The following is a 13,040-nucleotide window of genomic DNA, read 5'->3' as shown; positions in this document are numbered from 1 at the left end:
TTTATTGACATCAAACAAGTCTTTATGGAAACGTAGACTTGCGCGGTTCGAGATCTGCCTACTGCGTTCGTGCGTCCTGCTCTGACATCATGGAGACACTGATATGGCAATGCTACTGTTAGAAACATTCTAGTCTGTTTCAGACAGACAGCCTAAGCAACATCATGTCGTTGAGCTGGTCAGCAAAAGACCACAAGAGTTATACAAATTCACCCTCCAACCCTACCCAAGGGCTGAAGCGGCCACGGAATGACGCAGGGAACAAAGTGACAGTGGTGCTCGGTGCGCAATGGGGAGATGAAGGCAAAGGAAAAGTCGTCGATTTACTGGCGACTGAGTCTGACCTTGTTTGCAGATGTCAGGTAATATCGTGCGCATATAATGCGATATTAATGTAACCTTGACATGCTTGAACTGACAAAAGTTATAACGCATTGTTGATTGTGTGAAATTCATGATGCGTCTTTAGAAAAGTAATGTCTCAACATATCAAAATCGGTGACTGTCACTGTACTTTACAACCGTGTGACAGGTGTGTGGCTGGCATTGGAAAAACCTTGAAATAGCTTACTGTTATTATTATTTTGTTCAGTGGAGTAATGTTTCATGTGATGTCCTCAGTAGGCTATAATGGAATTTAGGATAAATCTTGTTTTGTATTTTATCAATACAGGAAATTAGTTTAAATGTAATTTTGAATAATTAAAACATGTATTTAGAAAACAGGGTGATATGACCAGTTCTTCAACACCATTTTGAATTGTTGACTTGACTGAAGTTGAAATGAAACTTTTTAACTTGGAATACTATTAACTGGTTAATTGTCCCTTTTTGAGACTTGTAACATGATCATTAAGAACTTGGAAGCATATTCTCTCAATGGGGAATCCATTCCTCACACATCACCTACTGTACCTGTAAATTTTCTCTATCTGACCTATCGTAAACTGCTCAAATAGACCATAGTACCAACAATATGGAAAAACTATAACTATTTCTTACAAATTAAAGTCTAAAATCACACAGTAATGACAGGGAAAGGTAGCATAAGATCACACTTGGAACAATATTCATATTATTACAAAGGTGTATTCGTAAAGAGGGTGTTATAACTGTGTCACCCTACACTCTTAGTAAAAAGGGTTACAAAAGGGTTATGTGGCTGTCCCCATAGAAGAACCATTTTTGGTTCCAGGTAGAAACCTTTTTGGTTCCAGATAGAAGCCTTTTTGGTTCCAGGTAGAAGCCTTTTTGGTTCCAGGTAGAAGCCTTTTTGGTTCCAGGTAGAACCCTTTTTGGTTCCAGGTAGAAGCCTTTTTGGGTTCCATGTAGAACCCTCTGTGGAAAGGGTTCTACCTGGAACCAAAATGGGTTTTTCAAAGGGTTCTTCTATATGGGGACAGCCGAAGAACCCTTTTGGGTTCTAGATAGCACCTTTTCTCCTACGAGACTAACCTGAATGAAAATTGTCAATAATCAATGAAATGTATTTTATAAAGCCCTTTTTACCTCAGCAGTTGTCTCAAAGTCCGTATACGTATAGCCAGCCTAAAACCCTAAAGAGTATGCAATGCAGATGTAGAAGCACAGTGGCTAGGAAAAACTCCCTAGAAAGGCAGGAACCTAAGAAGAAACCTTGAGAGGAGCCAGGTTTCGAGAGACAGAGAGAGAGAGAGAACTCATAGGCAAATTTTCTCTTTGGCCAGCAAGGAAAAATTTAACTTGCTCAGAAGTCATATTTTGGGACACTTGCGGTGTAAAGGCCATTACACAGTTGTGTTGTACTCTCCATTGACAGCAAGTCACATCATTGAGCACTCTGTGTACTCCTTCAGCCAGCCCCACCCACTGCTGGTGCAGGGTCACATTCCCAGGGTGACTTGACATGTGAGAAGGCCAGGTCTTAGCCAGGGGGCAAGGAGTGGAGGGTCTGGCAGCCAAGTATGTTAAAATAGTTAGTAGGGCGGGAAGCTTGGTGACAGGGGAGGGGGCTTAGACTCTATTATCCACTGATTCAGATAGGATTATGAATTTGCTCTGGATGTATGGCCAGTGGATGTCCTGGCTGTTTTATGTCCACATTTTGCTATCCCATTACAAGTAACAGCCATTAACCAAATCAATAATTGTCCTTTGGTGATATCATGCCACTAGACTTTGTTGAAAGTGCCTGGATTGCCAAACACAATCTTGTTTTGATCTTCCAGGGTGGTAACAATGCAGGCCACACAGTGGTAGTAGAAGGCACAGAGTATGACTTCCACCTTCTCCCCAGTGGCATTATCAACCCCAAAAGCATATGTGTCATTGGTGAGTGTTTTTATCTTTATCACCATTTCCACTGACCCCAATGGGCAACTGTCTATATGTGCTCATTTATCCAGCATATGGTCCATTGTAGGTAATGGCGTAGTCATACACCTACCGGGCTTGTTTGAGGAGGCGGAGAAGAATGAGAAGAAAGGTAAATCAAGTATTTTTCGAAAAACAGTCAATACTGTAATTGTCAAGTTCAAGGAAACCATTACAGTCATTTTTTGTTCTCCATTCTCTGACCAGGTCTCAAAGGCTGGGAGAAGAGACTAATAGTCTCTGACAGAGCTCACCTCGGTTTGTTTGTATTCTTCTGGTTTCACAAATGAGGCGAAGATATATACATTATATGTACTATTTTAGTAGTGTGTGTTTATCTGCATAATGTATATCTTTGTGTTGTGCTTAGAGAAAGGATGACATTTATTTTGCTTTGATTTTTTCGACAGTGTTTGATTTCCACCAGGTTGTGGATGGAATTCAGGAGAGCCAGCGACAAGCAACAGAGGGAAAGATGTAAGGGAAGGGAAGGCAATGGTTGCTTACATAGGGGAATACAATGGGTCACTGTCAATAGAGACTTCAGTCAAGTGGAAGGTAACCTAGCGGTTAGAGTGTTGGACCAGTAACCGAAAGGTTGCTAGTTGAATCCCGAGCCGTCAAGGTGAACAATCTGTCGATGTGCCCTTGAGCAGTGATAATGGCTGACTCTGGCCTTGACCCCACTTTCAGGGGGAGATGGGATATGCAAAAACACATTTCCAATTCACTCATGCATATTAATGCACACTTGTACATGTGTGAAATAGGACAAATAAGCACCCACCAAATTATTATTATAATCACTTCCACAGCTGATGAAAAATTGCAGATTCTATTTTGTAATCCCGTCAGCTAAAACAGGTGTTTTTCCTCATGACAGTATTGGAACGACCAAGAAAGGCATTGGACCCACCTATACCAGCAAAGCATCTCGCATTGGACTGCGTGTCTGTGACCTGCTGGGAGACTTTAAAGAGTTCTCTACCAAGTATGCTTACTGACAGACAGGACACAATATAAACATCTAAACCTCACATACAACAAACATTTTGAGAGTCCAACAGTATATGATTGTGTCTCTCTTGAGACTTTGCTCTTGAACTAAATTGACCCACAGGAAGTGAGCAGTAATAGAGATTGAGATGATTTGGGGATTTCTTTCAGATTCAAGAACCTTGTCGCGCAGTACCAGTCCATGTACTCATCCCTGACAGTTGATACTGATACTCAGCTGAAAAAACTGAAGGTATTTGGTAAATCCCCTCTGAATGAATAGTCATGAGCTACGGATATATTAGATCTATGAGACTGTTGTTTGTCTTGTATTGGGCAGGAGTATGGAGAGAGGTTGCGGCCGATGGTGCGGGATGGAGTCTACTACATGTATGAGGCTCTTCATGGACCCCCAAAGAAAATTCTGGTGGAAGGGGCCAATGCTGCCCTCCTCGACATTGACTTTGGTAAGACATGTCATAGTCCCATTGAGGATCGTGCCAATGATGAGATGGACAGGAAAGTTTGATGGTGAAATGGACAACTCATCTGTATGTACGTTTAAGTCCCACTTTCTCTCTTTCCTTTAGGCACATATCCTTTTGTGACCTCATCAAACTGCACTGTTGGTGGGGCATGCACTGGTCTTGGCATCCCTCCCCTGAATATTGGTGAAGTGTATGGTGTATCAAAGGCCTACACCACCAGGGTAGGAATTGGTGCCTTCCCCACAGAACAGCTCAATGTAAGATCTCTTTCATCTATCTGGACATTTCTGTCTCTTGCCTTACAGTAGCACCTCCTTACTGAGAGTAACGATTAAAGGGGAACAGCCAGAGCAAGACTTGAACCAGTGACCTTGAGTGAGAGTGTCCACTTCCACTATCACCTGTGCCATAAAGGTGAAGGCCTCTTAGCAGAGGTTATACTGCATTTTGCAGTTTGATATTTACCGTGCCTAAGTCACTATCTTGCAGTTTGTTTAGACATGTTGTTTTCTTTTGAGGTACAAGTAGAGTTGGATATATATAGTAAGCCTAGTGTATAAGGTCACATGACCTTCACACATGTAGGAAGCCTGGTCTCAAAATGCGCTGCCTCTGTGGCCAGCTGTCAGATTGTGTGAGAGGCCTGTTAAAACACTATTTAGCTCTCATGCTGATCACATGTTCAAGGCCTAAATTTAGGCCAGAGTCAGGGTTCAAGATAGATTTACTGTCTGGTCTGGGGTTATGTTACCTAACATGAGAACTGTCCATGGGGCTGCTGTTCAACATGTTTCTGCTTGATCCCTCACTCCAACTGTAAATCTATTGGTTTACTAAGCATTTTGTAACATTTTATTAATAAAAACCATTAGGATTAGTACCCAAAAATGACTATTAATTAACCAAGTGATCTCGACACAGTGGAGAGGGTCGAGAGTTTCAAGTTCCTTGGTGTCCACATCACCAATGAATTATCATGGTCCAAACACACCAAGACAGTCGTGAAGAGGGCACGACAAAACCTTTTCCCCCTCAGGAGACTGAAAAGATTTGTCATGGGTCCCCAGATCCTCAAAGGTTCTTCAGCTGCACCATCGAGAGCATCCTGACCGGTTGCATCACCGCATGGTATGACAACTGCTTGGCATCTGACCGCAAGGCGCTACAGAGGGTAGTGCGTACAGCCCAGTACATCACTGAGGCCAAGCTTCCTGCCATTCAGGACCTATATATTAGGCAGTGTCAGAGGAAAGCCAATAAAATTGTCAGAGACTCCAGTCACCCAAGTCATAGACTGTTTTCTCTGCTACCACACGACAAGCGGTACCGGAGTGCCAAGTCTAGGACCAAAAGGCTCCTTAACAGCTTCTACCCCCAAGCCATAAGACTGATGAACAATTAATTAAATGGCCACCAGACTATTACACTTCACCCCTACCTACATGTACATATTACTTCAACTAACCTGTACCCCCGCACACTAACTTGGTACCGGTACCCCTGTATACAGTCTTATTATTTATTTATTTTTTATTTGGTAAATCTTTTCTTAACTCTTCTTGGAACTGCACTGTTAGTTAAGGGCTTATAAGTAAGCATTTCACGGTAAGCTCTACACTTGTTGTATTCGGCGCATGTGATAAATAAAGTTTGATTTGATTCTAGATAACTGAGTCTGTTTTGTGCAGGCGACAGGTGAGCTGCTGCAGACGAGAGGTCATGAGGTGGGCGTGACAACGGGCAGGAAACGTCGCTGTGGCTGGCTGGACCTGGTCATCCTGAGATACGCCCACATGATCAATGGCTTCACTGCGTGAGTGGATAGGACTAAAATATCAGCCCCTATGAAGTCTTTATCTGACAGGTTCAAAGTACTGTCTCTGCCTGTGACTGCTAGTCTGAATGTAATTCATGTAGTAGTTTTCCTCTCTTTTCTCAAATGTGTTAAACAAATAACATTATTTCCTAACAGCATTGCTTTGACAAAACTTGACATCCTTGATGTGCTGGATGAGATCAAAGTAGGAGTGGCCTACAAAATCAGTGGCAAAAGAATTCCCCATTTCCCAGGTATGCTCTCTACATTCAACTGTATTGATTGATTAAGAAGTAGGCCTACTTGTACCAGACTAGGTCTACACTGTAAAAGAGACATTCATGAACTATTATCTCGACAAACATCTGATTTCTTTTCGGATTATTCATTATCGTCTACCTTCATTCACATAGCTAACATGGAGCTGTTGCACAAAGTGGAGGTTGAGTATGAGACCTTCCCAGGCTGGAAGAGTGATACGTCTGCAGCCAGGAAGTGGAATGATCTCCCCCAGAAGGCTCAGAACTACATCCGCTTTGTGGAGAACCACATTGGAGTACCCAGTAAGTTACATGCAGGATACAGGGAGTTCCTGCTGACAGCAGGCTAGTCTTCAGTAGGGCACAAACTGAAAACAAAAATAAGCCTTCTAATTGAACAAATAGGCACATAGGCCATAGTAATATCTCCTCCATTTCACCACATTTCAAAATAGTTTCTTCAGTGGAATGCCTACTGAAGGTGACCCAGTTTTACCAGCTACAACCATACCACAGTCCAGCATACTGACCACTAAATGGGAAACTGAAGAGCCGGCCTTGGTACAGGGACATGGCTTCAATGTGCCAGTGGGGGGCAGTATTGGCTATATTATAACGAGTACCCAATTCTGCAAGGATGATACTAGTCTAATGCAAAGGTTTTTGGGGATTTGTGAGTGTTTTTTGACATGTCCTTTGTAATTTCTCTCTACAGTTAAGTGGGTCGGCGTCGGAAAGTCCAGAGAGTGCATGATCCAGATGTTCTAGAGACTTTTCCTTTTCTCTCCCCAAGATGGATGCACATGGATGGACGAGATGTGGCTTGATGTGACATAAGTTTACAATCCTCAAACTATCTAATATTCTGTAAAACCTGTTAACAACAAATACGTGTAGCCTTGAAACAATGTTGAGTGGAAACGTTGGTAACTTTACATCTATCTGTGTTGCATCAGTAAATTGCCTTGTAGTGATGTCTGCCAGAAAGTCCTACAGTATGACTGAGCCATGTGTAAATCTTACCTTGTGCCACACAACAACCCAGAAAGAAAAAAACACATCCAATAACTTTTCCACCTGAGTAATGTTACCTGCCTTATGTTTTCGGTCTTCTTTAGGGATGGATCGAAATGGACATAATGTGTACCTGGAGAAAATGGGGGAGGGTAACGCTTTTTCAATATCAGTCAAGGGGAGGGCTTTGTATTTTTTGTATCTAGGCCAGGGGAGGGTCATGTAATTTGTAATTTATGAAATGTCTATATTTCTCAGTGTTTTAGAATGAGTTGCTTGTTAGGCTATATATTGATGTGTGCCCGATGCCGCCCCTCAACCTTGATTCTTCGCTGGGGACGCAATATCAAGTGCGTCTGTCTATAGGCTATTTAGTGTGGTCTCAATCAAAAGATCCATAGCTTATAGGCTGTAGGCTATGAATTGCATGCTCGGAGATGCACAGAGCAAAGTTATATTTCTAAGATAGCTGCTGGGATGGTGTAAATACAACTAGTCTGCATTACACACTGCAATGGATATTCCATCCCTGAGCCCCGGCCTGCTCTGCTCTTGCTGATCCCAAACTGGTTTGTGTGCTGCCTAACCAATGCTGTGCTGTGTAGGCCTATGGTGGCAGTTCAGGAGAGTCAAAGGTCTCTTGCAAAAATAATATATATTTTTTTATGTTAGGCCTAGTCCAAAAAATGCACTATATTGCATGCAGACTAGAATATAACCTATGTTCTGTTCAGCTTGAGAAGGAGAGCTTGAAGATGAGAAGGAGGACCGGAGGTCAACTTTGATAGCTTGCTACTACTATATATGGGGATATCATTGTTTAGTTGTTTAGTTTCTTTGACTTTCAGACTCTGAGCTGCAACCTTCTATATCCAAGGAGACAAAAAAAATGACTTTGCTTCAGAAGAAATGTAATTCTGTCACAATCAATTAAGCTATTCACTTTCTGTACAATAGAAGATATTTAATCCCAGACAGCTTTTGGGGAAGAGTAGACAGCAGTAAAGATTACATTTTTCTGTGTCTGTAGGCTTACTCTGTCTGGAGTGGAAAGTTAGGCCTAACTTTTGAAAGTACAATGCTCTGATTGCTGCTGACCTGGTCTCGGAGCATTTCATATTATTCTGTACGTAAATCCATTTAGTATGATATGTTACATTTTGTATGGTATGTATTCATTTGCTAGGCTTGGGGTTAAGGTTTGGGTTAACTTTAGGATTTAGGTTAAATGGTTAGGGTTAGGGGAAAGGTTAGCTAAAGGGTCAAGGGACAGGTTGGCTAACATGCTAAGTAGTTGCAAAGTTGCTAATTAGATAAAATTGTCCGTGTTGAGATTCAAACTCACAACCTTTGGATTGCTAGACGTTCGGGTTATAAGCATACCCAACCATCCTACTTTAATTTTTACGTTAACTAACCATCTGTTTTATGTAACCATACCGAACACAAAATATCATACTAATTTGTGTGTCTCGGGTTTACGTTTACTATGTTATGTTTAGTCTACAAGACCAGGCTGCAACTTGATGTCTCAGATTTTATTATTTGCAAACAGGGACAGTTTCATTGTAAACAAGACACACTGTTTTGGCATTGGAGAAACATTATAAAATGATCACATAGCCTTAGCTCTCTGTCAATTCTTAGCCTGTAATTTTGGTAATTTGTGTGTATTAAAAAAAGATTCTGCTAATGTGTAAAATGACGTACAATTGCATGACATTTTTATAAAAGGCAATTTTTTTCTCGGACCTGCAAGTAAGATGATAGATTCATGCAATGTGTTTACTATGAAGAGGATCTTTCCACCCCTTCTCTTGTCCACGGTGGTCTGCGAACCCACAACCTTCTGGCCCGCAGCCCTGTACGCTATCAAATTTCCTGCGTTGCCATGTAAGACTTACAGGAGGAAGAACATTTTCTAATAATGGATATCTAAGGTGCTGGTCTGTCCAAAAGTGAGGGTAAATGGTAGACATGTTTTCAGCTATCCACTTTATGTTTTAATTATTATTTGGGGTTTAGGGAAGGGTCACTTTTTTTTTCAAGCGTTCAGGTAGAGTTTAGGTCAAATATATTTTGCTGAAGGGAGGGCCATCGATTGTCATTTCAGGGAGGTTTGATTTTTTCCATGTAACCCTTATTACAAATAATGGTCACTCCCTTACACATTTATTACACCCGCAGACAACATATATTTTGTATCACCAAGTTGTCTGTTTGCATAATAAACAAGTTCAGTAGTGAAAGAGTGCGATAAATAATTGTAATCCTTGTTAAAGATGCAGTCCGGGATCTTAAGCACTGACGCATTTGGAACGTATTGTATGATCTTAAGAATTGCACACAAAAAAGGACGGAACATATCATAACAAATGGATGACATATGCTGTGTTCTTAACCAAGTGGGAAGTGGGAATTTACCGCTATACAGTAGATAAAAGACTAAATCAAATCTAATTTTATTGGTTGGGTACACATACACTACATGACCAAAAGTATGTGGACACCTGCTCTTCGAACATCTCATTCCAAAATCATGGGCGTTAATTCTGGGAAGGCTTTCCACTAGATTTTGGAACATTGCTGCGGGGACTTGCTTCAATTCAGCCACAAAAGCATTAGTTAGGTCGGCACTGATGTTGGGCGATTAGGCCTAGCTCGCAGTTGGCGTTCCAATTCATCCCAAAGGTGTTCGATGGGGTTGAGGTCTGGGCTCTGTGCAGGCCAGTCAAATTCTTCCACAACAATATTGACAAAACATTTCTGTATGGACCTTGCTTTGTGCACGGAGCATTATCATGCTGAAACAGGAAAGGGCCTTCCCAAAACTGTTGCCACAAAGTTGGAACACAGAATTGTCTAGAATGTCATTGTATGCTGTAGCATTAAGATTTCCATTCACTGGAACAAAGGGGTCTAGCCCGAACCATGGAAAACAGCCCCAGACCATTATTTCTCCTCCACCAAACTTTACAGTTGGCACTATGCATTCGGGCTAATAGCATTCTCCTGGCATCCGTCAAACCCAGATTCTGCAAGATGCTGAAGCATGATTCATCACTCCAGAGAAGTGTTTCCACTGCTCCAGAGTCCAATGGCGGCAAGCTTTACACAAGTCCAGCCGACGCTTGCCATTGCGCATGGTGACCTTAGGCTTGTGTCCGGCTGCTCGTGCATGGAGCTCCCGACGAAGTTGCTTCCAGAGGCAGTTTGGAACTCGGTAGGGAGTGTTGCAACCGAGGACAAATGATTTTTATGCACTACGCGTTTCTGCACTGCGTCCCATTCTGAGAGCTTATGCCGCCTACCACTTCGTGGCTGAGCCGTTGTTGCTCCTAGATGTTTCCACTTCACAATGACAGCACTTAAAGTTGACCAGGGAAGCTCTAGCAGGGCAGAAATTGGATGAACTGACTTGTTGGTGCCACATTGAAAGTCACTGAGCTCTTCAGTAAGGCCATTCTACTGCCAATGTTTGTCTATGGAGATTACACGGCTGTGTGCTCAATTTATGGACCTGTCAACAACGGATGTGTCTGACATAGCTGAATCCACTAATTTGAAGGGGTGTCCACATACTTTTTTATATATAGTGTATTTGCAGATGTTATCGCAGGTGCAGCAAAATGCCTGTGTTTAGCTCCAACAGTGCAGTAATACAGTAATAGATGGATAAAACCTGTTCCGACAGGGCAGCAATGTATAACAAGAAATATCTAACAATTTCACAACAAATACCTAATACACACAAATCTAAGTAAAGGAATGGAATTAAGAATATATAAATATATGGACGAGCAATGTCAAAGCGGCATAGAGTAAGATGCAGTAGATATTATAGAATACAGTGTATACATATGAGATGAGTAATGCAAGATATGTAAACATTTTTAAAGTGACATTATTAAAGTGACTAGTGTTCCATTTATAAACTTATATCTAGATGTTCCGCTAGCGGAACACCGCTCCAATATCCAATGATAGGGCGTGGCGCGAATTACAAATTCCTCGAAAAATCCGAAAACTTCAATTTTTCAAACATATGACTATTTTACACCATTTTAAAGACAAGACTCTCCTTTATCTAACCACACTGTCCGATTTCAAAAAGGCTTTACAACGAAAGCAAAACATTAGATTATGTCAGGACAGTACCCAGCCAGAAATAATCAGACACCCATTTTTCAAGCTAGCATATAATGTCACAAAAACCAAAACCACAGCTAAATGCAGCACTAACCTTTGATGATCTTCATCAGATGACACTCCTAGGACATTATGTTATACAATACATGCATGTTTTGTTCAATCAAGTTCATATTTATATCAAAAACCAGCTTTTTACATTAGCATGTGACGTTCAGAACTAGCATTCCCACCGAACACTTCCGGTGAATTTACTAAATTACTCACGATAAACATTCACAAAAAACATAACAATTATTTTAAGAATTATAGATACAGAACTCCTTTATGCAATCGCGGTGTCCGATTTTAAAATAGCTTTTTGGCGAAAGCACATTTTGCAATATTCTGAGTAGATAGCCCGGCCATCACAGGCTAGCTATTTTGACACCCACCAAGTTTGGTACTCACCAAACTCAGATTTACTATAAGAAAAATTGGATTACCTTTGCTGTTCTTCGTCAGAATGCACTCCCAGGACTTCTACTTCAACAACAAATGTTGGTTTGGTTCCAAATAATCCATAATTATATCCAAATAGCGGCGTTTTGTTCGTGCGTTCAAGACACTATCCGAAGGGTAACGAAGGGTGACGCGCCGGCGCGTATCGTGACAAAATATTTCAAAATATTCCATTACCGTACTTGAAGCATGTCAAACACTGTTTAAAATAAATGTTTATGCGATTTGTCTCGTAAAATAGCGATAATATTCCGACCGGGAGACGTCATTTTCGTTCAAAGACTACAGCGAACAGTTTTGACTGGGGTGAGCGGGGACTGTGCTTCCGCAGCAGTAGGGGGGCCAGCAGGCCAGAGGTGGATGAACGCAGTGCCCTTGTTTGGGTGTAGGTCCTGATCAGAGCCTGAAGGTACGGAGGTTCCGTTCCCCTCACAGCTCTGTAGGCAAGCACCGTGGTCTTGTAGCAGATGCGAGCTTCAACTGGAAGCCAGTGGAGTGTGCGGAGGAGCGGGGTGACGTGAGAGAACTTGGGAAGGTTGAACACCAGACGGGCTGCGGCGTTCTGGATGAGTTGTAGGGGTTTAATGGCACAGGCAGGGAGCCCTGCCAACAGGGAGTTGCAGTAATCCAGACGGGAGATGACAAGTGCCTGGATTAGGACCTGCGCCGCTTCCTGTGTAAGGCAGGGTCGTACTCTGCGAATGCTGTATAGCATGAACCTACAGGATCGGGTCACCGCCTTGATGTTAGCGGAGAACGACAGGGTGTTGTCCAGGGTCACGCCGAGGCTCTTAGCACTCTGGGAGGAGGACACAATGGAGTTGTCCACCGTGATGGCGAGATCATGGAAAGGGCAGTCCTTCCCCTGGAGGAAGAGCAGCTCCGTCTTGCCGAGGTTCAGCTTGAGGTGGTGATCCGTCATCCACACTGATATGTCTGCCAGACATGCAGAGATGCGATTCGCCACCTGGTTATCAGAAGGGGGAATGGAGAAGATTAATTGTGTGTCGTCTGCGTAGCAATGATAGGAGAGACCATGTGAGGATATGACAGAGCCAAGTGACTTGGTGTATAGCGAGAATAGGAGAGGGCCTAGAACTGAGCCCTGGGGGACACCAGTGGTGAGAGCACGTGGTGCGGAGACGGATTCTCACCACGCCACCTGGTAGGAGCGACCTGTCAGGTAGGACGCAATCCAAGAGTGAGCCGCACCGGAGATACCCAACTCGGAGAGGGTGGAGAGGAGGATCTGATGGTTTACAGTATCAAAGGCAGCAGATAGGTCTAGAAGGATGAGAGCAGATGAGAGAGAGAGAGAGTTAGCTTTAGCAGTGCGGAGAGCCTCCGTGACACAGAGAAGAGCAGTCTCAGTTGAATGACCAGCCTTGCAACCTGACTGATTTGGATCGAGAAGGTCATTCTGAGAAAGATAGCAGGAGAGCTGGCCAAGGACGGCACGTTCAA

General features: G+C 42.6%; 1 protein-coding gene across 1 annotated transcript; it reads left to right on the top strand.

The window, feature by feature from the left end:
- The first annotated feature begins 60 nt into the window (after window positions 1-60).
- Window positions 61-8,619, top strand: LOC106610855 (adenylosuccinate synthetase isozyme 1 C-like). The gene is made up of 13 exons (XM_014210487.2): window positions 61-362; window positions 2,208-2,310; window positions 2,402-2,464; window positions 2,560-2,610; window positions 2,763-2,829; window positions 3,236-3,343; window positions 3,520-3,601; window positions 3,689-3,815; window positions 3,939-4,093; window positions 5,525-5,649; window positions 5,809-5,906; window positions 6,066-6,215; window positions 6,628-8,619. Exons 1-13 carry the CDS (start codon window positions 165-167, stop codon window positions 6,678-6,680), a joined length of 1,380 nt encoding a protein of 459 aa, XP_014065962.1. The 5' UTR covers window positions 61-164; the 3' UTR covers window positions 6,681-8,619.
- The last annotated feature ends 4,421 nt before the right edge of the window (window positions 8,620-13,040 follow it).

The sequence above is a fragment of the Salmo salar genome, chromosome ssa09, assembly GCF_905237065.1.
Source record: "Salmo salar chromosome ssa09, Ssal_v3.1, whole genome shotgun sequence".
Classification (NCBI taxonomy): domain Eukaryota; kingdom Metazoa; phylum Chordata; class Actinopteri; order Salmoniformes; family Salmonidae; genus Salmo; species Salmo salar.
The sequence above is the reverse complement of the archived record's forward strand: the minus strand, read 5'-3'. Positions and strand labels throughout refer to the sequence as shown.